This window comes from Notechis scutatus, chromosome Z (assembly GCF_049901735.1).
Source record: "Notechis scutatus isolate UNSWTSFEM ecotype Mainland chromosome Z, rNotScu1.2, whole genome shotgun sequence".
Taxonomy (NCBI): domain Eukaryota; kingdom Metazoa; phylum Chordata; class Lepidosauria; order Squamata; family Elapidae; genus Notechis; species Notechis scutatus.
In genome coordinates, this window is record NC_142025.1 from 90,226,526 (window position 1) to 90,251,290 (window position 24,765).

The 24,765-nt window shown below is 36.2% G+C and overlaps 2 protein-coding genes, 1 long non-coding RNA gene and 1 pseudogene across 4 annotated transcripts in view; 3 read left to right on the forward strand and 1 right to left on the reverse strand.

Moving 5' to 3' along the window:
• The window catches only part of LOC148128983 (kelch-like protein 11), a 48,151-nt gene extending 37,266 nt beyond the window's left edge, over positions 1-10,885 (forward strand). Inside the window, exon 3 of the transcript XR_015746035.1 lies at positions 6,664-10,885. The gene's annotated coding sequence lies outside the window, so the exon portion shown is untranslated. The remainder of the gene's footprint in view (positions 1-6,663) is intronic.
• LOC148128984 (kelch-like protein 11) lies at positions 1,400-7,074 on the forward strand (annotated as a pseudogene). The gene is made up of 2 exons (XR_015746036.1): positions 1,400-1,965; positions 2,531-7,074. The product of XR_015746036.1 is annotated as a kelch-like protein 11 (transcript).
• On the reverse strand, positions 9,787-12,511 carry LOC148128985 (uncharacterized). The gene is made up of 2 exons (XR_015746038.1): positions 12,390-12,511; positions 9,787-9,880 (listed from the first exon to the last, which is right to left on the reverse strand). It is a non-coding gene; the product is annotated as an uncharacterized LOC148128985 (long non-coding RNA).
• Positions 12,057-16,725, forward strand: LOC148128986 (kelch-like protein 11). Its single transcript, XM_087947747.1, is given in 3 exon segments — positions 12,057-12,331; positions 12,333-12,601; positions 14,578-16,725. Coding segments are annotated over 3 exon segments (2,085 nt in total). The 5' UTR covers positions 12,057-12,091; the 3' UTR covers positions 16,154-16,725.
• Positions 16,726-24,765: the final 8,040 nt, after the last annotated feature.

The following is a 24,765-nucleotide window of genomic DNA, read 5'->3' on the forward strand; positions in this document are numbered from 1 at the left end:
TTTATTCATTCATACTTTGCGAGATAACTATAATTTACTTAGTTTATTTTATAACAATTCATATAGTCCTAACAAATCTATCCTAAAAACATTTTATGAATATGATATCAAAAAAAGAAATATATCTTAATATATTCGTTATTTTCTAGAATTCTAGATATTCTATTATTGTATTTTATTATGTGATTATTCAATAAATAATAGGTCACCAAACCATGCTGTTTTATACTAATCATTAATTAGTTTACCATGGTTTCTGACAAACAACAAATCAGAAGGAATCACTTTTTACTGACTGCACATACCAAGGTTGGATTCAAGAAACAAGTGGAAGGATTAAAATATTATTCTTGATTTAATTTCCTTTACTATTATGTTTAGTTTCAATTATATTTTACCTCCATTTTCTTATAATTTTTCTGAGCTTAAACTACACTTTGATATTCTTTTGAGAGCTGTAGATTGCACAGCTTCACACACTTTGCATAAATCATGGTTTGCATTCCCACTAACTAGATGATCAGTGATTAGGTCTGTTGTAAGAAATATCCATTTAGTTCAGTCCCAAACTGGGAGAAAGACACTGGAAATGATTGGACAAATGTTTAATGATGAACAGAACCATCAGCATTTATGGTTCTGGTGCAGCTGACCAATTAGTTTGATGACTTCATGGATTTTTATAAGTTTCAGGGATGCTGCTAGGGGGTTGTGCAATGTCTGAAATGCCTTTAGGATTAGGAGATTGTGCAGCTCTGTGTCTTCTCTAAATAGTAGTGGTTTTATCCTGTACGGTTCTTAATCCCATCACGCTGGAGCTGAAAGTCTTTGTAGATAGGCTGCCCCAATCTTTCTTAACACGAAATATCTGCTAGGGAAGGCATTAAGAAAGACTAAGTCTACTTTCTGCCTTAAAAAAAACATAATATTCTGCCTTTTAATATTCCTCAAAATATTTCATTCTTCCAGGAGGGAGGCTTCCCACAGATCAAAAATGCAAAATTTGACGAGTCTAGTTAATGACATAAATTTAATGAAGCGATTTGCAGAAGGTGCTGAGAGGCAATAAACAAGTTTTTGTCACGTAAGAGGGTTAACTTTTAAGAAGAAACGTTTGTATTTTTAGTTTGTGCGTTTCTGCAAGGAGGGAGTTTCCTGAATATGCTAATTCCCTCTTTGATACAAAACGAGCAATTTACGCTACATAGGAATCTATAGTTATCCTGACGATATTAATTCAAGAAATAATTGCTGAAATTCTCTTCATTAAACAGGAACCAGTTTTTGCAAGCAAGATAACTTGTGTGAATTTTATCTCTATCATTCTTTTATCTATCGTCGCAATCGGCTATTTTTTTATTTCCGGAAGTATAATATATTCATATATCTATGATCCTGTAAGTGACGTAATTAGATTTAGCTACGGGAAAAGTGTTCGAAACGATTGAGAAGTCAAGATGGCGGCAGCTGGAGATGGCGGCGATTTGGACGCAGGAGGCTACGGCGACGCAGATGTCGACCTCCCGGGCCTGGAGGGGGAGGCGGGGCCAGAGTCAGAGCCTGACTCGGAGGTGTTTTCGTGTGTGGCTCACTGCCTGACCTCGCCTGCCGCCAGAACGAACAGCGGCGGTTAGGCCTCTTCTGTGACGTCACGTTAGCCTTCAGTGGCGGCAGCAATGAGGAGGAGGAGGAGGAGAGGGGAGGGGCGGGGCCTTCCGCGGCTCCGAACCCCCGCCGCGAGTTCCGGGCTCACCGCTCCGTCCTGGCAGCAGCCACCGAATATTTCGCTCCTCTCCTCCTGGGCGACTTTGCGGAGTCCCGCTCGGGGCGGGTAGAGTTACGGAAATGGAGTTCGGGAGCGGGACCAGACCCGGAGACGATCGAGGCGGTCATCAGTTTCATGTACACGGGGAGCATTCGCGTCAGTCCTGGCAACGTGCACGAGTTTCTGGAGTTGGCCGACAGGTGAGGCGGGAAGGAGGAACGAAGTGTCAGGTGATAAATCAGGCGCCGACCGACAGAAATGTTTGTCCGAGTTCTGATGGGAGAAGGTATCTTCACCCGAGGGCCTTCTTCGTGAAGGCAACCAGGGATGGTCAGTCAGTCATTCTCTCCTTCCCTGGACCTGTGAAAATTGATCTTGGGTTCCAGTGTAGACCAGTGATGGCTTTAGTTGGAGTAGACTACTTTTCCAGAAAGACTAGCCTAGCGTCTGGCTTGCTATAATAAGGCACATCAAGACGCTACTAGAATTGAACAAAGTAAAGAAATAACACCGAATGGCAGCATTAAACATGGCCCTTACCAAGGTGAAAATTATTATGGCAACATTTCTTCTCAGTGCAGTTTCTGAATTACTTGAGTTATAGCATGAAGGGGGACTGCTGGACAGTTGTAGAGAACTTCAGCTCTGGCACCTTTTGAAAAAGACCATTTTTGAATGTCAGCTTAGTGGAAAGCAAAAAATGCAAGTTATTAACTAGTCAATAATTCTCCAGTGGTGTTTCTAAATTCCCTTTTTGTTTTGCAGGTTCCTACTAATACTTCTAAAAGAGTTTTGTGGGGAATTCCTCAAGAAAATACTGAGTCTCTCCAACTCTGTAGCCATTCACAGCTTAGCTCATATGTACTCTTTGAACCAGGTGGCTTTAAAAGCTGCCAAGATGATCAGGAGGAACTTCTACAAAGTCATTGAAGATGACGAATTCTATACTTTGCCATTTCATCTTATTAGGGACTGGCTTTCAGATTCAGAAATCACATTGGATTCAGAAGAGATTCTCTTTGAGATGCTTTTAAAGTGGGTCCAGAGAAATCCTGACGAAAGAGAAAAGTATTTTGCAGAGCTCTTTAAGCTTCTCCGACTATCACAAATTAAGCCAACCTATTTGACTCAGTATGTTAAAACTGAAAAGCTGGTGTCAAGCAACGAAGCATGCCTCAAACTTGTGTTGGAAGCAGTGGAAAACCATGCTCTCAAGGGTGAGAATTTTCAGTTGGATACACAAGTTAATTCCTCCATCTCATCTCAGCCTCGCTTTGGCCAAAACATGGATGTTATCATGGTCATTGGTGGTGTGTCTGAGGGAAGTGATTACTTGAGTGAGTGTGTGGGGTACTTTATTGATGAAGATAGATGGGTGAATTTACCGCACATACACAATCATCTTGATGGGCATGCTGTGGTAGTAACCAAATCCTATCTTTATGTGGCAGGTTCCATGGAGCCTGGCTTTGCCAAGACCATGGAAAGGTATAACTCAGTTAGAAATGTTTGGGAGCAGGTTTCCAATCTGATAACCAGAAAGCATTCTTTTGGACTTACTGAGGTAAAGGGAAACCTGTACAGCATTGGTGGCCATGGGAATTTTATCCCTGGTTTTAAAGATGTAGCTGTCTACAATCCTGATCAAGATAAGTGGCACAACTTGGAGTCTGCCCCAAAGATACTCCGGGATGTTAAAGTGATCACAATAGACAACAGATTTGTTTACATGGCAGCTCGCACACCAGTTGACGGAGATAATGAAGATGGCTTAAGGTCTGTCATTATTCGCTATGATGCAGACACCACGACAGTGGCAAGATTGTGAGTCTCTGCCACTCCTTGATAACTATTGCTGCTTCCAAATGGTTGTGGGGAACACCAACTTTTACCACACCGCTTCGTGTTGTCCTAGGAGCTATCCTCTAGACCATGAAGAGGCCAAAAGAACAATCTCTAATCAAATATCTGATGACATTCTGGAAAGCTTACCACCAGAGGTTCTTGGTATTGAAGGGACGGCTATTTGCTATTACAAAGATGATATCTTCATCATAGGTGGATGGAAGAACAGTGATGATACTGATAAACAGTACAGAAAAGAGGCTTACCGCTACTGTGCTGAGAAGAAGCGTTGGCTGTTACTTCCTCCTATGCCTCAGCCTCGCTGCCGTGCTACAGCCAGTCATGTGAGAATCCCCTTTCGGTCCTTACATGGTAACCAGAAATATCCAATGCCGCAAAACCTAATGTGGCAGAGGGACCGGATCCGGCAGATGCAAGAGATACACCGACATTCCTTAAGTTTACGGAGAATGCCTCGGTCTCAGATAGAATGCTAGCTTGAAAAATGATATCAGAAATACCTGTCGGTAATTGTCATGTCTGCAATGGACTAATAGTCACCAAACTACTTAAGCATTGGAGACAAAGCTTTCTTGGTGTTAAGTGTTTGATCTGGATTACAAGCATCACATGGAAAATTGGTGTATACTGGCCATAAATATGAAGGTAGGCAGATGTAGAAAACTTTTTTTTTTAAAGAATTTTATTAATTTTCAATAAACAAACATACACAAACAAAACACAAAACATAAAAACATAAAACTTCTTTTTGGAAAGCAGCCTAGTCTCGGGTTACATCTTTTGGTACAGACATAAATCAAATTCATGCTCACTTTATATACCATTTCATATCTTATTTACCATTCTATATTTTCTGTATGGCTTCTCCCCTCTTTTCACTCTCTTAATTCTATTTTATTTATTTCATCTCAATTTAAATCATTATACTAATATCTTTTGTCCGTTCTGTAATCATCTATTTTTCTTTTCTTATTAACACAATATTTCTCCTGTAATCACTAATTGAAGTATGACGCTTTTATATTTCCCCCCTAAATTTAACACTTAAAATAATATATAATTCTCATTCTGATTCTGCTTAGCACATTCTAAAACTACCTACTACATTTTAAGATAAAAAATAAATTTATAATATAGTTAAAACAATAATCCATAGTATATTAAACGTTATCATTTATGCATTTTAGTATTTTGTTAAATCATATAAAGATCCAATTTTCTGACATTATTTCAATTAAAGATACAAAAATACAATCTTATGTACTTTTGCAGAATCTCTTTTGTTATCCTAGTCTTTTTACTCCCCCATCTCTTAATCTCCACCCTCTTGGTCTCCACTCTCTTCTATAAACACAAACTATTCTATCTTTCCCCTAGATTTAACACTTAAAATAATGTATAATTTCCATTCTGATTCTGCTTAGTACATTCTACATACATTTTAAAATAAGAAAATAATACGTTTATAATATAGTTGAAACAATAATTCAAAGCAAATTAAACTCTATCATTAAATCTTAAACATTTTACATATTCCCTTTAATATTTTATTAAATCATATAATGTTCCAATTTTCTAATTCTATTTTAAATGCAATACTACAATACAATCTTATGTGCTCTTGCAGAATCTCTTTAATTTATATTTTACCCTTTGTCTCTGAAAAAGATTTGTTTTTTTACATCTTGTTTCAAGCCTTTGTGACTTCTCTTTCCTTTCCTTTCTTGTCCAATCTAGCCTTTTTACCCCCCCATTTCTTAGTCTCCACCCTCTTAATCTCCCCTCTCTGTTGTATTCCTCTTTCCTGTTGCTTTCTGACATGGTATCAATTTTTCACCTTATTTTCCCTTTTTTGGTTGTTTTTTTAAGTCTTGAATTCTCCATTCTCTTTCCCTTCTTTCCCTTTTCTTCCTCAACTAAAGTTATTTGTTCATTAAAGATGGCTTCTTCTTCATCCCAGCTTTCTTGTTGTTGTAATTCCTGGTAACTAGAAATTGCCATTTCCAAAAAGTGGAAAACAGATCCAGAAGAGCCCTTCCCTTCTTGTTCCTCTTCTCTTAACTTTTGAAATTCCATTTTCAATTCTTCAACAAATAATGCCATTATAAAGTTTTTTAAACAACTCAAAAGTTATTAGTCTTTCAAAAAATAGATTCCAAAAGTCCCAAAGTCACCAAGCAACCCTAATCAACACAAACTGTTTCGTTTAGCACTTTCTTCTTTTTGTACTTTCTCTTCTTGGGATAGAATCAATTGCAAAGTTCCAAAATGTATTTTTTGAAGTCTTATCACAGTTTATCTCTAGTCTTATAAGCTCCAAGCAATCTCCTCCAGCAAAGTCTTAATATAAGTTCTTTATCTCTCCCTTCCCACTTATAGCAAAAAAAGAATTTTTAAATGTTTGATTCCAGTGTTCAGAAATCTTTAATACCCCCTTGGTTTTATTTTTCAAATTTAATTACCTTCTGTTGCCAAGACGGGTTTTTCCGATTTCCTTCTGCTATTTCCATAGGGAAGGAGAGTGAAAAAAAAACACCTTTCCCTTTAAACTTTCTTCCGCCGCTTTTTTGCAATCTTCTTAGGGAACAATGTATCTTAAAAGAGTTGAATTTCCAGGGTATTTAGGTGTTACTTATTATTCCGGTTCAGCCAAAAACTTTCACTTTCTCCTGCTTCCTCCTGCACAGTCTTGTCCGGGTGAAAGTTTCTTTGTGGCGGCTGTTGCTGACCGCCGCTCCACCGCTTTTGGAAAAAGGAGTTCAGCCAGCCCCCGAACCCCTGCTGGACCTCCTCTATCTTCAGTCACCTCTACAGGGTGACTATTAACCCCCAAATCCTGCTGGATCGGGGGCACGCCAGCGGCGAGCACAGCAGGGACCGCGCACGATCGCGGATTCCTGCCGCCGCCGAAGCCTTTCAAACCGGAAGTCAGATGTAGAAAACTCTTAAGAATCTATTGGTTTCTCCATAGATGTGATCCAGATTTAGAATCCAACAAAAGAATTGTTCTTGCCCTTTTTGAATGTGTTCAGGTATAGCGCAGCCTTTTTCCCCCCCTTTACATCTTTTTGTATTAGGCTTGTTTTTTTGTGTTTGGGTCATCTTTCATTTTAAACATTATACAGGTCATGTAAAGTATTTCAGTTTGTTCTAAAATGATGATATATATGTAATGGACCATTCCAAGGTTTTCTTAAGTCTTCTTTTACAGAGGTATTTCTCTTCTGTTATGAATTTCTCTCAAATTTGGAGATGTAAAATAACTAAAAAATAAAGCTCTTCTAAGAGGAATAAAGCACAGAATTTCTAAGAACTTCAAAATGTTCCATGCTAATATTTTATAGTTTTATTTATCCAAATGCTTGAAATTGCTAAATAGTATTAGTTATAAGTTTTGCTATTTGGACCATTCACAATTATGTAATAAAATATGTCTGCATTCCTCAGCTTCACTATAATTTTTAGCAATTACTGTTCTGCCTTTCAGTAGCCTCGCTTGTTTTCCATTATTTTTTTCCCGTTAAGAATTGTGGCCTTAAAAAACGAAAAGACCAAAAAAAATCATAATCTATAATTTAAGCAATTGGAAATTCATTATACAAGGCTAAAGTTGTATAAACTTGGGTGTTGGTAAGTAAGTCTCAGTACCGTCTGATTTATCTTTGACAATCAAATCCATTTGTCTTAATGTGGCACCATTTGTGTGTGGACAGTACAAAGTGCAAGGCTGTTCAATTGGAAAATTTGCCTGAATATCCTTGACTTGAGATTCCATATCCTCCAAGTCTTGTCTTTCGGCTGCATATAAAATTTATTCTCACTCAAATAATTCAAATGATTCAAATACTGTAAATTATTTGCTGTTTTCTCTCTACCATCTATCCTAGTAGCATGCACAATCCTATTTTGTGGGTTCTGGTAATTTTATGAAAGATACAGAATATATTCAGGTGAAAGAAATATATTTTATTCAAGGAATACTGAAGTTTTGTAATGCTGCAGAGATGTTCAGGCAGGCAAATTTATGTAAAGCATTTATCCAGCATTTGACGTCAGCTTATTGATCTAAGAGGGTATTTAACTTTATAAATTCTTTTCCATTACAGATCCATGTCCCAAAGTGTTAAACATGTTAACTCATCAAATCATCCTTGCTTAAGTAGAGCAACTCTCCATCTCCCCCTATGGCTTTATGTCATAAATGTGGTAAAAATATAGTGATGGCAATATCTAAGGTAGTTTCAGGAAAAATCAAGACCTGATGCATGAGGTCCCCAAATGGTCTATAAGCAGAATCCTCAAATGTAGAATTTGCCTCTTCTTCATCTATACATACTTTCTAAAAAAGATGATCAAACACTTCATCTAGGTCTGCTATTCTCATCTCTCTTGCTTTTTCTTCCCTTTTAACAAGTTGGATTTATGGCTAGGAGCACAAAAATGAAACATGAAGATGAAATCAGTATGGGAAAGTTCTGTATTGGGCAATACTATTATTGATGGTATTTGATTGGTAACTTACTATGTCTTACATTTTAGAAGCACTTTATTTAAAAATTGAAAGACTGACTAATGCTGTTTTCCAGTTTAGCAGGAAACCTAATTCATGTCTGAGATACTGGGGTAAGTGTTGCAATTGCATGGATGTGTAGGTTTTCCTAATTTATCTTTGCCATCCTAATCCTACTGTTTATTATTTAGCTATAAGTAGGTGAGGGCATGGTAAACCTGTGGGCTGCAGTAATTATCCTGATATCAAACTAACATGCCCTTGTTCCACAGAGTCACAAATATTAACTGTCGTTATGTTGCTTGCCTGCCTGAAAGATATTTTATTGTTACTAGCCCCTTTTTATGGTGGAATAGCTGCTTCAGAAAGCAATTTATCTTCTGGAAATCTTTTGACATTCCAAAGGTGCAGGGGTCTAAACCCTTCTCAAAACTATTATCTGAAGTATTAATTAAGAAGTATCCTTCTTAAGAACATTATCTAGCTCCAAGCCTGGACACATTTGTGTGGAAAATTGTAAATTTTTAAATTTGGGATTACAGCTTTTCAGTCTGATATTTTTCTTAGATATCTCAGTATTTCTTTTAAACATAATTAAAATGGATTAAGTTTACAGTATGTCCCTATTAAACAATTTGAAAACTTTGTAGTACGTATAATTGGCATTCATTGCAAATCTTTGCCAAATCACCACAAATAAGTTAATATATTGATTATACTAATTAAAATGCTTGTTTAAAATACTTATTTCGTTTGGGTAAACTTTGTATTTTAAAATCATAAGTCACTTTGTATGTTGCTTGTGAATGAAGTCACAGCTATTCACATGCCATTCTCGGGATTTCAGTTTGCATGTCAAGTTAAGAGCACTACAGCAAGCAATCACATCGTATAATATGCAGGGTGAAATGTCAAAGTTTCTTAATGTAGTGTTTGGATATTATGCTATTAACTTGCTTCCCTGGTCTGAATACACAACAGTGGCCTCTGTGTAAAAATAACTTATCTTTACTTAGCCATGACAACCTTGACAAAACTTTCTTGTGGCAAAGGGAAATCCTCCAACAGATTATAAAAATATTTTCATTTGGAATTATTAACAGATCTAGATTGTTCCTTGGCATATTTGAGAGTTTCAGTTATTCATTTAACTGAATAAGGGACTTCTGCCTGAGTGAAAATAATTAGAAATACATTTTGTTATTTCCTGCAACCAAAAGAAATTGCAGTGGAAATGTTAAGAGACACAGAGAGTTCAAAGCTACGTAGGAATTTAGGAGACAATAATCTTTTATAAGTTATTAATTTTCTACTGACAGAATATATGGTTCCACAGCATGCCTTTATTTTATGATCCTACTGGAGTATAATATATCTTTTTATAATAAACAGATATTACTGCATAATACGATATGAAGATGATATTCATTGGCACATATTCTTCATATACAGTGTTTGATCTCCTGCTTTGTGTTCAAAGCACCTTTAACAACAAAGGTAATTAGATATATCAGTACAATGTTATTAAGGTACAGGTAGTCTTCTACTTACAACTATTTGGCTACCAACCGTTCAACGTTATAACAGCATTGGAAAAAACATGACTTACACCTAGTTATGCACACTTAGAACACTCATGGCATCCCCATGTTACTTGATGAATATTCAGGTGTTTAGTAATTGGCATGGAGGTTTCCAGGGTCATGTAATTGCCATTTATATTCTTCCCGGCCAGCTTCCTATAAGCAAATAGGGGACGTCAGATTTTCTTAACTGCATGATTCATTTAACTGCAATGATTCACTTAAGAACTGTAGCAAAGGAGGTCATAAAATTGAATCCAACTCACTTAACCGTTTTGCTTAATAATGGAAAGTCTGGTCCCAATTGTGATTGTATATCAAGGACTACCTATATTCTGTACAGTTTTGTCACAGATGATATATTGGTTGTTTTCATAACCTCTACAACAAAAAACATGGTATCCAAAATATTTTAAGTTAGTCACCATTTAATCAAGTGACAAGTAATTTACAATAGTTTCCCCAAACAGTGACATTGTTATAAGCGCCTTTCATCTTGAACTCACATTGCACAAACGACATTTGATATTGGAAGAATAGGAGAATTGTTTAGAGGTGTAGTTTTCCCCATTTGAAAGAAACTGGTAGTATTGGCTGTTCTGTAGAGTGTTTTGGAAAAATATGGAAACAGCAAATTTTAAGACTAGCTTTCTCTCCCATCAATAGCTTTGTAATTCTAGCAAAGGGTGATACATTTACAAAGGTTGTAAATACGTTAATACCGTAATACAAATGGATGCTCAGTTGATATGCCAAGCTAAGACTTGTGCAACTCTTAAGTTACTATTAGATTGGCATGTCAGGTAGCCAAGCTATCTCATTAGTTGCAGGTTTCAGTTGCCAGCTTCTTGCTTCCTCTGAATCTGATTAGAATGGTAAAAAATATAAAACTTTATAAAATATGAAATTCTTTCTCCAGTGAACACTAGGGAACCATAAAATAACTTTGTCTCATTTTTCTGTTGTGATCCCAATTTGCCTTGGGTCTGTTTCTTAATAAATAGGTCAGCTCTCAGAGTGCAATGTAAACTTCACACCCGTTCAATAGAATTCTCTAGATGCTATGCTGAAACCTAAACTTTATTTTTTTAAATGCAATTCTTTGTTGTATTACAATTGTGTAACACTAAATACTAATTCAATAAACATTTTATTTCTCTATGTCTTTGTTCATGTTGTTATTTGTGATTGCAGCAAGATAGAAAATGAATTAATCCTTTAATTCAGGATTCTTTAATTAATATTCCTGCACTCCTGATCTAAAATGGCCCCTTCCAGTTAATGGTTCCGATCAAAAAAGGACCGAAGTAAATAAACAAATCAAAATGCCTTCTTATGGTACAACAGCTTTGGCACTGGGATGGGGAATAAATTCCCGAGAATATTTAGAATAGGATTTGAAAAACATCAACTTTATATATCTCCATGAGCAAAATATCTGCCATTCAATAATAATGTCGCCAAGGTACAACATGGGGAAATAGCTTGACCTTTTGATCTTGGAATTTCTTATGTGATTTGATTTGCGAGTTTAATTATGGTGGATAAGATAGGACAATGGGCAAACTATAATAGTAACTATATTATTTATGTTGTTTGGAATAATATGGTTTGTTTGGTTTGGTTTACACAGAAAATCTAGCCTTAATAACTAGCTACATTCTATAAATGGGAAGGATAAACTGTTTACTGGTTTCACCTAAGTGGCACACCAGGATTGAATTCCAAGAAATGGTGGCAGCATTAGAATCTCTATAATTATATTAAACTTAAATTGAAATTTAGTCTGATTTTAATTAGTTAATAAAATTATACCCATTCTCTTTTAAAATATTTTTACTGGCTTTAAAGTTGACTTGGTTTTCAGGAAGACCATGTGATTTTTAGTCTATGGTTTTCTGCAAAGATTGATTTGTCAGAGGTTGCTAACTCCCTCTTTCTATTACGGCTAAATAAAAATAAACCTGCAAATATTAATTCAAGAAATAATAGGTGAAGTGACCCTAAATAAAGAGAAAGCAGTTTTTTCAAACAAGATTAACTTGTGCGAATAAGCGCACCAACGTGCCTACCGTCCCTGTCCTATTGTTTCTCTTATTCTTTTATTTTTCTTATATGTACCCATTTCATGTATTCACAACTATGTATACGCTTATACTTATTATCTTGTAAACAATTGGCAAATCAAATAAATTAAAATAAAATAAAATAAATTTTTTTTATCTCTATCATTCTTTTATCTATCGTCGCAAGCGGCTACTTTTTTTTATTTCCGGAAGTATAATAAATTCATATCTCTATGATCCTGTAAGTGACGTAATTAGATTTAGCTACGGGAAAAGTGTTCGAAACGATTGAGAAGCCAAGATGGCGGCAGCTGGAGGTGGTGGCGATTTGGACGCAGGAGGCTACGGCGACGCAGATGTCGACCTCCCGGGCCTGGAGGGGGAGGCGGGGCCAGAGTCAGAGCCGGACTCGGAGGTGTTTTCGTGTGTGGCTCACTGCTCCGACCTCGCCTGCCGCCAGAACGAACAGCGGCGGTTAGGCCTCTTCTGTGACGTCACGTTAGCCTTCAGTGGCGGCAGCAATGAGGAGGAGGAGGAGGAGAGGGAGGGGCGGGGCCTTCCGCGGCTCCGAACCCCCGCCGCGAGAGTTCCGGGCTCACCGCTCCGTCCTGGCAGCAGCCACCGAATACTTCGCTCCTCTCCTCCTGGGCGACTTTGCGGAGTCCCGCTCGGGGCGGGTAGAGTTACGGAAATGGAGTTCGGGAGCGGGACCAGACCCGGAGACGATCGAGGCGGTCATCAGCTTCATGTACACGGGGAGCATTCGCGTCAGTCCTGGCAACGTGCACGAGGTTCTGGAGTTGGCCGACAGGTGAGGCGGGAAGGAGGAACGAAGTGTCAGGTGATAAATCAGGCGCCGACCGACAGAAATGTTTGTCCGAGTTCTGATGGGAGAAGGTATCTTCACCCGAGGGCCTTCTTCGTGAAGGCAACCAGGGATGGTCGGTCAGTCAGTCATTCTCTCCTTCCCTGGACCTGTGAAAATTGATCTTGGGTTCCAGTGTAGACCAGTGATGGCTTTAGTTGGAGTAGACTACTTTTCCAGAAAGACTAGCCTAGCGTCTGGCTTGCTATAATAAGGCACATCAAGACGCTACTAGAATTGAACAAAGTAAAGAAATAACACCGAATGGCAGCATTAAACATGGCCCTTACCAAGGTGAAAATTATTATGGCAACATTTCTTCTCAGTGCAGTTTCTGAATTACTTGAGTTATAGCATGAAGGGGGACTGCTGGACAGTTGTAGAGAACTTCAGCTCTGGCACCTTTTGAAAAAGACACCATTTTTGAATGTCAGCTTAGTGGAAAGCAAAAAATGCAAGTTATTAGCTCGCCAACAATTCTCAAACCAAGAATTAAATATAAACTATTGAAGATGCAATTGGATTTGCCAGATATGAAATTGTATTTCAGCGCTTGTTGTCTGGTCTGGCAAAACCAGAACAAGAGGCTAACTGATTTAGAATTAAAAGTTCAAATGGCCTGGTTATTTATGGTATGACAAAGTTAAAGTAAATGTTGATTTCAACAATCATTTTGTTAGAAGTTCCATAGTAAGAGTTTGAAATAAATACAAAACATTCATTTTTTATGAAGATGCCACTTTGGGTATCCCCCCCAAGTAGCCTTTTTCAAAAAAGAAATTGTGGCGAAGCCAGACTGGTGACCTTATGGGAAAATAACATCTTTTAAATTTGGTGACCCCACCCTCAAATCCAAAGAAGAGTTAGAATCAGAAGGTTGTGTCTGCCATTCGTTTACATATTTACAACTGAAAGAAAGATTTAAATTAGGCAAAAAGAGTTATGGGTTTGAATTTGTTAAAAATGAATTGGAAATCTTACTGCACGGTAGTGATAAACATGTTCATAGATTTATAAAACATTATTGAAATTGGAAAGTGAACATGTAAAGGCATTGTATGATTCAGTAGGGAAGAACATTGGCTATAATGTGATGCTTGAACAATGGAAGAATATGTGGACAAAGGGTTTAAAATTCACATTAAACTACAATTTAAAATAAAGATGATGTATCGTTTGTGTTTAACACCAGACAAGTTATCAAGAATGTATAAAGATATTTCAAATGAATGTTGGAAATGTAAATAAGAGACTGTGTACCATTTATGATGAACATGTGATAAAGCAAAGAAATATTGGAGTAGCATTCATATTCTAATACAGAAAATTCTTAAAGTGAATATAAAGATAAAACCAAAACTTTTTTTGGGGAGGGGGGGCTTAATGGGAAAAGACTTGGGAAAAAATTGGAACTTCGATGTTGTGTATGTCGACAGCAGCAAGATTATGCACAAAAATGGAAGGTTATTTCGATTCCCACCATGGATGCATGGCTGTAAGGTGAGCAGAGATGTCTAAATTGACAGTTTTGATCAAACAAAATAATGTAAAAGAGTTTTGATTCTACTTGGAAACTACTTCTGGACTTTGTGCTTGAGGTGGAAAAAAATTAAACTTTGATCTTGCGTTTTACTGATTGATTAGTTGTTATAAAAATGGCTAGTTTATACTATTATGGAAAAGTATAAAGTGGACGTTCAGTGTTAATGCCTTATTCCACTGCAACAGAGGGAGTCAGTAATCAATGCCTTCTTCCCCCCTCCCTCTTCCTTTTCCCTCCCTTTTGTTTCCTATTGCTTGCTTTGTATTTTTCTATTTTAGATTATAAGCTAATACAAATATATTGGATCACAAAAAAACAAAACAAAAAACAAACTAATCATTCTCAGGTGACATTTCTAAATTCCCTTTTTGTTTTGCAGGTTCCTACTAATACGTCTAAAAGAGGTTTGTGGGGAATTCCTCAAGAAAAAACTGAGTCTCTCCAACTCTGTAGCCATTCACAGCTTAGCTCATATGTACTCTTTGAACCAGCTGGCTTTAGAAGCTGCCGAGATGATCAGGAGGAACTTCTACAAAGTCATTGAAGATGACGAATTCTATACTTTGCCATTTCATCTTATTAGGGACTGGCTTTCAGATTCAGAAATCACAGTGGATTCAGAAGAGATTCTCTTTGAGATGCTTTTAAAGTGGGTCCAGAGAAATCCTGACGAAAGAGAAAAGTATTTTGCAGAGCTCTTTAAGCTTCTCCGACTATCACAAATTAAGCCAACCTATTTGACCCAGTATGTTAAATCTGAAAAGCTGGTGTCAAGCAACGAAGCATGCCTCAAACTTGTGTTGGAAGCAGTGGAGAGCCATGCTCTCAAGAGTGAGAATTTTCAGTTGGATACACAAGTTAATTCCATTATCTCATCTCAGCCTCGCTTTGGCCAAAACATGGATGTTATCATGGTCATTGGTGGTGTGTCTGAGGGAGGCGATTACTTGAGTGAGTGTGTGGGGTACTTTATTGATGAAGATAGATGGGTGAATTTACCGCACATACACAATCATCTTGACGGGCATGCTGTGGTAGTAACCGAATCCTATCTTTATGTGGCAGGTTCCATGGAGCCTGGCTTTGCCAAGACCATGGAAAGGTATAACCCAGTTAGAAATGTTTGGGAGCAGGTTTCCAATCTGATAACCAGAAAGCATTCTTTTGGACTTACTGAGGTAAAGGGAAACCTGTACAGCATTGGTGGCCATGGGAATTTTATCCCTGGTTTTAAAGATGTAGCTGTCTACAATCCTGATCAAGATAAGTGGCACAACTTGGAGTCTGCCCCAAAGATACTTCGGGATGTTAAAGTGATTACAATAGACAACAGATTTGTTTACATGGCAGCTCGCACACCAGATGACGGAGATAATGAAGATGGCTTAAGGTCTGTCATTATTCGCTATGATGCAGACACACGACAGTGGCAAGATTGTGAGTCTCTGCCACTCCTTGATAACTATTGCTGCTTCCAAATGGTTGTGGGGAACACCAACTTTTACCACACCGCTTCGTGTTGTCCTAGGAGCTATCCTCTAGATCATGAAGAGGCCAAGAGAAAAATCTCTAATCCAATATCTGATGACATTCTGGAAAGCTTACCACCAGAGGTTCTTAGCATTGAAGGGGCGGCTATTTGCTATTACAAAGATGATATCTTCATCATAGGTGGATGGAAGAACAGTGATGATACTGATAAACAGTACAGAAAAGAGGCCTTCCGCTACTGTGCTGAGAAGAAGCGTTGGCTGTTACTTCCTCCTATGCCTCAGCCTCGCTGCCGTGCTACAGCCTGTCATGTGAGAATCCCCTTTCGGTCCTTACATGGTAACCAGAAATATCCAATGCCGCAAAACCTAATGTGGCAGAAGGACCGGATGCAGCAGATGCAAGAGATACACCGACATTCCTTAAGTTTACGGAGAATGCCTCGGTCTCAGATAGAATGCTAGCTTGAATAAATGATATCAGAAATACCTGTCGGTAATTGTGATGCTTGGCATGTTACAAGTCACCAAACTGCTTAAGCATTGGAGACAAAGCTTTCTTGGTGTTAAGTGTTTGATCTGGATTACAAGTACCACATGGAAATTTGGTGTACACTGGCCATAATTATGGAGGTAGGCAGACATATTAAATCTTACAGCCCGTTGGTATCTCCACAAATATGATTCCAACAAAAGAATTGTTCTTGCACTTTGAGGATATGTTCAGGTAGTACAAAGATTTAGCACAGGTTTTTGCTTACATTTTTTGTATTGGACTTACATTTTTTGTATTGGATCATCTTATCCCACTGTATAACATGCAGTTTGTGAAATATTCTAATTTGTTTTAAAATCCTGGTGTATATGGAAAACACCATTTCATGGCTTTCTTAAAAAGTATTGTTATCTACTTTTGCAGAGGTATTTCCTCTTTTTAATCTGCTATAAATCTGCTTATTTCTGTCAAATTTGGATATATGCAGTAGCAAAAAAGTTTATAAAAGGAATAAAGCACAAACTTTCTAAGAGCTTCAAAATGTTCCATGATTATAAATACTTTAAAATTGTATTTATCTAAATGCACTTGAAATTGCTAAATGATAAACCTAAGTATAATTGTCAGTTACATAGTGGAAATGTCCTGAGATGTTTGAGGACATGATGATCATTCTGTTATTTAGTAGCCCCACAGATTTTTCATTAATGAATTTCATTTAATTGGTTCAGAATTGTGGCCTTAAAACATGAATGAAATGATCAAAACAATTCTAATTCAGAACTAAGGACTTGTGAGTTCCTCATGGAAGGATTAAAGCTGTGTAAACTCGGGTGTCAATATCTGTGCAAGTCTAACTACCATGTGATCTAGATTTAACAATCAAAGCCTTTTGTCTTAAATGATACACTATTTATGTGGGCAGTAGGCTGTTCAATTTTGAGTAGAAAATTTGCCAGAACAATTATTCTAGACATTAAGAACCCATAACACCCATGTCCTAATTATATTTACATATTTTATATGGCAGCATATAAAATTTATTCTCACTCAAGATAATTTTTGATACAAATTATTTCCTGCTTTCTGTCCTTTGTCCACCAGTCTGGTAGTAAGCAGAGTTCTATTTTGTTTAAAGTTCTGATAGTTTAATGGAAAACACAGAATATGACCAGATGATACAAATGTATTTATTTTTATTGGATTAAAGAGTACTTAAGTTTTAGAATGCTACAGAGTTGTTCAGTTAGGCAAACTGATATGAAGCATTTATGCAATGTTTACAATTGTTGATTCAATAGAATTATTTTATTTTATAAATTATTTTGTATTACGTATGTCTCAAAGTGTTAAAAACACAGCATGATATCCTGAAGTATTTTTTTATGGAATTTTATTGGATTTATTACTTTTCTTTTACTCCCTTTTCTAAAAACCTAAATATTTGTTTACATTAATTATCCTGCCTCTTCAAATGATTGAAATAAATTACTTCAGAAACCGTCTTTCGCTAGGTAGAACATCTTTTAATTTTTCCTCTTTGCTTTGTGTCAGAAATATGATAGTGATGACAATGTCAAAAGGAGTTTTAAGAAAAATAGATCTAATGCATGTGATCATCAAATGATGTGCAAGTAGAATCCTCAGAAAAAGAATTGGCTGCTTCATCTAAATATTTTCTGAGGAGGATCTAAAATAGTTAATTTCATCTAGGTCTACTTTCCTCATCTCTTAATTTTTTTTTCTTTTTAACTAGTCCAGATTTATCTTTGGGAGGACTAAGATGAGAGAAATAGACAAAACCACTATGGGAGAAACCTGTATTGGACAATATTATTGATGGTGTTTGATTGGTAAATAACTATGTCTCAAATCATATATTAAGAGCAACTGCGTTCTCTTCGCTGATGATGTAAAGCTGTTCAATACCACAGACAATACTGCTACCCTTCAAAAAGATCTTGACTATGTATCAGAATGGTCAAACAAATGGCAATTTCAAATTTCACCAAATAAATCCTCTGTCTTACATATTGGCAAAAAATAATAATCAGAAAATAAAATACAAGCTGAATAATCAAGATCTTGTTGATGATCCAAGCTCTGTAAAGGACCTTGGAATACTCATCTCTAATGATCTAAGTGCTAGAGCCCACTGTAACTACATAGCCAAAAAGGCATAAAGAGTTGTTAAAGTAATCCTACGTAGCTTTTTCTCTGGTAATATCACACTACTAACTAGAGCATACAAAACATTTGCTAGACCAATACTCGAATACAGCTCATCAGTCTGGAACCCACATTACGTATCATATTAGCACAGTTGAGAAAGTCCAGAAATATTTCACAAGAAGAGTTCTCCACTCCTCTATTCATTGTAGAATACCTTATGCCAGCAGACTTGAAATTCTAGACCTAGAAAACCTTAAATTATGCCGTCTTCGGTCTGATCTAAGTATGGTATATAAAATCATACATTGCAATGACCTACCTGTCAATGAATACTTCAGCTTCAACCATAACAATACAAGAGCACACAATAGATACAAACTCAAGGTTAACCGCACCAAACTGGATTGCAGGAAATACGATTCCAGCAACAGAGTGGTCAATGTCTGGAATACTCTACCTGACTCTGTGGTTTCTTCCCCAACCCCCAAAAACTTTAACCTCAAGCCTGTCTACTATTGACCTCACCCCTTTCCTAAGAGGTCTGTAGGGGGCGTGCATAAGCGCACCAACGTGCCTACCGTCCCTGTCCTATTGTTTCTTTTATTTTTCTTATATGTACCCATTTCATGTATTCATAACTATGTATATACTTATACCTATTATCTTGTAAGCGATTGACAAATAAATAAATAAATAAATTTTAGAAGCACGTTTTTTAAAATTTTAAAAAGACTGACCGCTACTGTTTTCCAATTTAGCAGGAAACCTAATTCATGTCTGAGATACTGGGGTAAGTGTTTCAATTGCATGTGTGCAGATTTTTCTAACTTATCTTTGCTCTTCTAATACTTCTGTTTATTATATAGCTGTACAGTAGGTGGGGCAGGATTAATATGTGGGCTGAAATAATTCTAATATCAAATTAGGACTAAAATGTTTTTGTCCGATAGTGTCACAGACATTAACAATCTAATTATGCCGCTTGCCTGCCTTAAAGATACTTTACTTTTTCCAGCCACTTTTTAAATGGTGTAAAAGCTGCTTTAGAAAGCAATTTATCTTCTGGAAATCTTTTGACATTCCAAAGCTGCAGGGTCTAAACTCCCTTCTTCATAACTATTATCTGAAGTACTAATTAATTATGCTTTTTAAGAATATAATCTAGCCCCAAGCCTACACACATTTGTATGCAAAATTTAAAACTGTTTAATTGGAAATTGTACCTTTTCAATCTGTTATTTTTCTTATATTTTTCTGTATTCCCTTTAATCAACTAATATAGCTATAGCTGTAGTATTTGAAATTAAGTGTCTTATATTTATTTAGTAATGACAACTGTGGCAAAATTTTAATTACCTAAAATTAAACACACTTGAAATCTTAGATATATATGGCCTTCATTGCAAATATTTTGCTAAATCAACACAAATAATTTGTTGATTATATTAAAATGCTTGTTCAATGTGCTTGTTTAGTCTGATAAGCTTTGTAGTGTAAAGTTAGGAGTCACTTTGGTTGTTTGTGAATGCAGTCACTTACAACTATTTACATGCCTTGCTTGGAGATTTCAATTTGTATAAAGAGGTAAGAGCAGTATGGAAAGCAGCCACATTGTATAATATGTAGCATCAAATGTCAGAATTTCTTAATATCTGGATATTATGCTACTAACTTGCTCCTTTGGTCTGAGTGCACAACTCTGTTATGCATGCGGTTTCTTATTCTTATTTAGTAATGACAATCTTGACAAAATGACCTTGTAGCAAAAGGAACAACTATAAAAATATTTCCATTTAGAATTATTAAGAGATCTAGATTAGATCTAGAACTATAGCATGCCTGAGAGTTTCAGTTAAATGAATGGGACTTCTGCCTGAGTGAAAATAATTAGAAGTATGTTTTGTGGACAAAAGATATTTCTAATCGCAGTGGAAATGTTCAAAGACAGGCAGACATCAAAGCTAGATAGAGTTTTAGGAGACAATATATTTTTCAGTTGCATTTCTATTGGCAAAATATATGGTTCAACAGTTTGCCTTTTTTGATTCTACAGGAATATGACAGATTTTTTAAAATAATAAATAGGCATTATTACTAGAGTAATATTGTCTGAAGGCTATATTCATAGGCACGTACTCTTCATATATTTGAACTCCTGTTCTGTGTTTGTGTCTCTGTTTCACTTAAGGCTCAATTTTCACAAGAAAAGTAAATATATATATATATATCAGTACAATGTTATGGTAATCTGTTATTGCTATAACCTTCCACAAAAAACATTAGAAATATGTTAGTCATTTTTAACAGTGTGACAATAAGCCATTTTCAAGAGTTCCTACAAAAGAATAGCTCTTTTCTATCTTGAACTCACATTGCACAAATAACACTTGATGAGGAAAAAGTGACTCAGGAGAATGTGGAGTTTTCCTCTTTTTCAGGAAACTGGTAGTAACAGCTGTTCTGTAAAATGTTTTGTGGAAATACAGAATCAGCAGGTTTTAAAGCTAGTTTTCTCTCTCATCAATATCTTTTACAACTGTGGAAAAAGGTTATGTGTTTACAATGGTTGTAAATCTGTTAATTATATAAATCGATGCTCAGTTGGTATGCCAAGCAGATACTGATGGACCTCTTAACTTACTGGCCTTCTCTGAGTTTGAAAAGAACAGTGAAAATATAAAATTTTATAAAATATAAAACTCTTTATTCTAAGAGTTCATAATGGATCAGGAATTCATAAAGTAATTTCCAATTTCATTTTTCTGTTATGATCCTAATTTGCGCTTGATCTGTTCCTCAAATAAATAGGTTAGTTCTCAGGCTGCAATGCAGAATTTTCACCTAGTTCAGGCAGAATACTCTAGATGCTATGCTGGCCTCTAAACTTTATTTTTTAAAATGCAATTCATTATGTGCTATATTACATTGTGTAACACTAAATACTAATTCAATAAACATTTTATTTCATTATATCTTTTGTTCCTCTCTTATTAAAATTCTTCATGGATATGTTTTCAGCACAAAAGTTCTTATCTTTCAATAACAGTTATCACTGAATTTTTAAATAGTGCAAAAAGAAGATTCTTGTCATTTTATTCATATCTCATTTGTCTCTTGTAGAATGAAGACTAACTAATGTAAGATCAACAAATAGGAATATATTTATTTCCTAATTCTGAAACTGCCCGTTCTAGGAAACATAGTTTAAAAGTGGCAGAAGGCCAATAGAAAAAGCTTTAAATTAATAAGTTCTTGAGATGTAAACAAAAATTTAAAAATTAAAATATTAAAACAAGGTAAGTAATAGTTCCATTCTGTTCAGCAGTAATGGGCTTGGAATATTATACCTGATTGTTCCACTTTTGAGATGTATTTAGCTATGAAGAAGGGAAGATGACCAGACAGCTGAAAATTAATAAGTAAAAGGGGAAAAAAGGTAGGATATACTAGACAACCCATGACTAACTGAATTAACCTTTCAGAGTTTCTTACCAGATTCCTCAGTGCGTTCAGTGATAATAGAACGTGTAATGTATTACCTTCACTAGAAAAGGATGTATCTTGAAAATAGCAATATTAAACTTGTATAGCCAAACATCAGCACAGGAAATGTTTATGATATTTTATTATGACAATTTTTATAATAATTTTGTCATATTGTTTTATACATTTGCCATATGTTAATATCCTGGGAGTCATGCGTCCCAGATTTGTGACACATTGGACAAAATCACGTAAACCCGCCATCAAGGAACTATCAATGCAGACAAGTTAACAGTAAACAATCCAATCAAGGAACCTCTAAGAACACTCATACCAACACTGACGTGCAAGCTACTGTATACATAAATTAAGAGCAAACCTTTCCCTTCTAGCATGATGATATCTAATGTAATAATGAAACACCTGCAAGAAAACTATCAAGCTCAGAGAGCAATAAGGATCCTCCTACAGGTTTTAACATGTATTTCAAAGTTGCACAATTGCCAGTTTGCTTCCAGGTCCAAATCAAGACACTTTTTATGATCTTTAAAATCCCTCATGGCTTGAATTGGGTAAAATGAGGAACTGCCTCTATCTGACTAATCTGTCCATCCCGTTATATTTGCCAGAATAAGTATGTTTTGAACCTTGTCTGAAAGACATCTGGAAGGACTTCAGAGATATTGTTTCCCCTTTTAGGTGAGATTGGCCTCGGCTCCACCATCCTTCCAGAAGTTCTTTAAAGCAGTGATCCCCAACCTTTTTGATGCCGCGGCCCGGTACCGGCATCAGCTGGGCGCCATGCCCGGTACCGGCATCAACTGGCGCCGCCATCTTTTTGATGAAAAGTGCTTCCGGTGAGCTTTCTACCGGAAAAGCTCACCGGAAGCACTTTTTACCAAAAAAAGATGGCGGCGCCCAGCAACCAGCGGCCCGGTACCGGTCCACGGACCGGCGGTTGGGGACCCCTGCTTTAAAGCACGGTTGTGTAATCAGGATTGGGAATTACAGGTAGTTCTTGACTTAAAAGCTTAGCAACCATTCAAAGTTATGACAAACCTCCCTGGGCATACCTGTGAGCCAGTGCTGAAGTACCAACATTCAGCCCCCTTCTACTGTCCTGTGACCATATTTTGGGCACTTGGAGTTGGCCTGATCTATGGCCATTTGCACCATCTCAGTGCTTTTTACAAAGTTTTTGCCAAAAATCAGCATATACTTTGATATTTTTTGCAAAACCAATCCATAGTGAACAATAAGTGTGTTTAATAACGGCAGCAAAAGTAAAATTGGGCTGGTGACATGGATGACCTGTTTTACAACCTGTAATGAGATGGCTATATTGCCTATAATGATAGCTCTCTGCTATTCTCTCTCTGCTATGCTGGTAGCTTTGACTTTTTTTATTGTAGAATGTTCCGTGTTAGCATTTTATGATTTCTATTGTATACCAGAGTCACATTCTGTGAGATGGCTTCTATATAATTGTGATATCAATCTATTGATCAACCAACCAACCAAGAACTAGCATTATAGAGGAAAGCCTATTTTCATACATGAAAATGTTCTCTCATGTTTATCTGAATTTTTACCTAAATTTGCTTTCTATCTGATATCTATAACAGGATTGTATACCATATAGCTAAGAGGTATTCAAGACAAATTGGAGAGTGGATTGAGAAATTATATTAACATCTTTATCTTAAAATTGTCCTGTCAAACAATTTAAGCTCTATGGCCTAACTGCCACAATCAATGCCAGGAATTATCAATTTTCAACAGTAGTGTCTCCAGAGACACTAGTCAAGTTTGAAAACATAGGTAGATGCATTAAAATACCAAAATATTCCAACTGTATTTTAGTGCAGTTTAATTACTACTAAACTGTTGTAAACTTGTCAAGGACTTTATGACTGCAAATGCCTCATGATTACCTGAATCCCCATCTTCAACTACTTAATACTTAAAAAAAAACTTATCTCTGACTCTGTTGGCCTGTCACATTTTTTGAGACACTATTCCTCGGTCTCCATTGTTACATACAGATACACCTGTAGCTCTGTCTTAAATGCAGTGTTGGGAAGCTTACAGCCGGAGGGATCCCAATACCATTAACTAAAAATTATTTGTGCATTTATTTATTTTTTCTTATTCATAATCTTCCAGTACAAAAGAAGGAAAAAGTGATAGGATTTAAAGAAGCAGATGCTGGGTCCATATAACATATAACTTACCATATTGAACTGATTCCAGTTGCAGAACTCAGCTAATGTTTTTATTCACCATAAAATTTTGTAAAAGATAAAAAAAGTTTGTGTAAAAGTAACAGTGTATTTGATATTTTCACTTTTCCATGCAATTTAAAGATGGTTAATTAAAATACAAAAAGGGATAGGATAATTAGGCAATTAGAGGAAATATCTGCATTCCTCCTTTTGTATTCTGCAGTTTTAGTGAGTATAACTACCAATTCAGTGGTTTCTATACAGTAAATTCTTTCCCCCTTGCTGTAAGCCAAAGCAATATTCTGGAGAGAGATTATGTTAGAAGTAAAAATATTAAACTGGAGCTCATGGTCATTATTATATAAATAAAAGGGCTAGATAAAACTCTCAAATTAAGCATTGTTTGGCCTGGCATAACGTTGTAAAATACAATACAATGTTTTGTCTTAGCCTATTGTGTAAACCAGGTCATCATATATTGCTGTTTACTTCTGTTATTCTCATATGATAAATACTAAACATAGATGTAATTTGGATAGTGAGATGGGAGCCATATAAATTTAATGAATAAATATATTGGCTTATTTAAATGTAGACACAGCATGCAACATGAACATGCAATTGGACACTAAAAATCTTAGATTTGACCAAGTATTTTATGCCTTTTATTTTTCAGAGGGATGCTAAAATCCCAGTTGAAT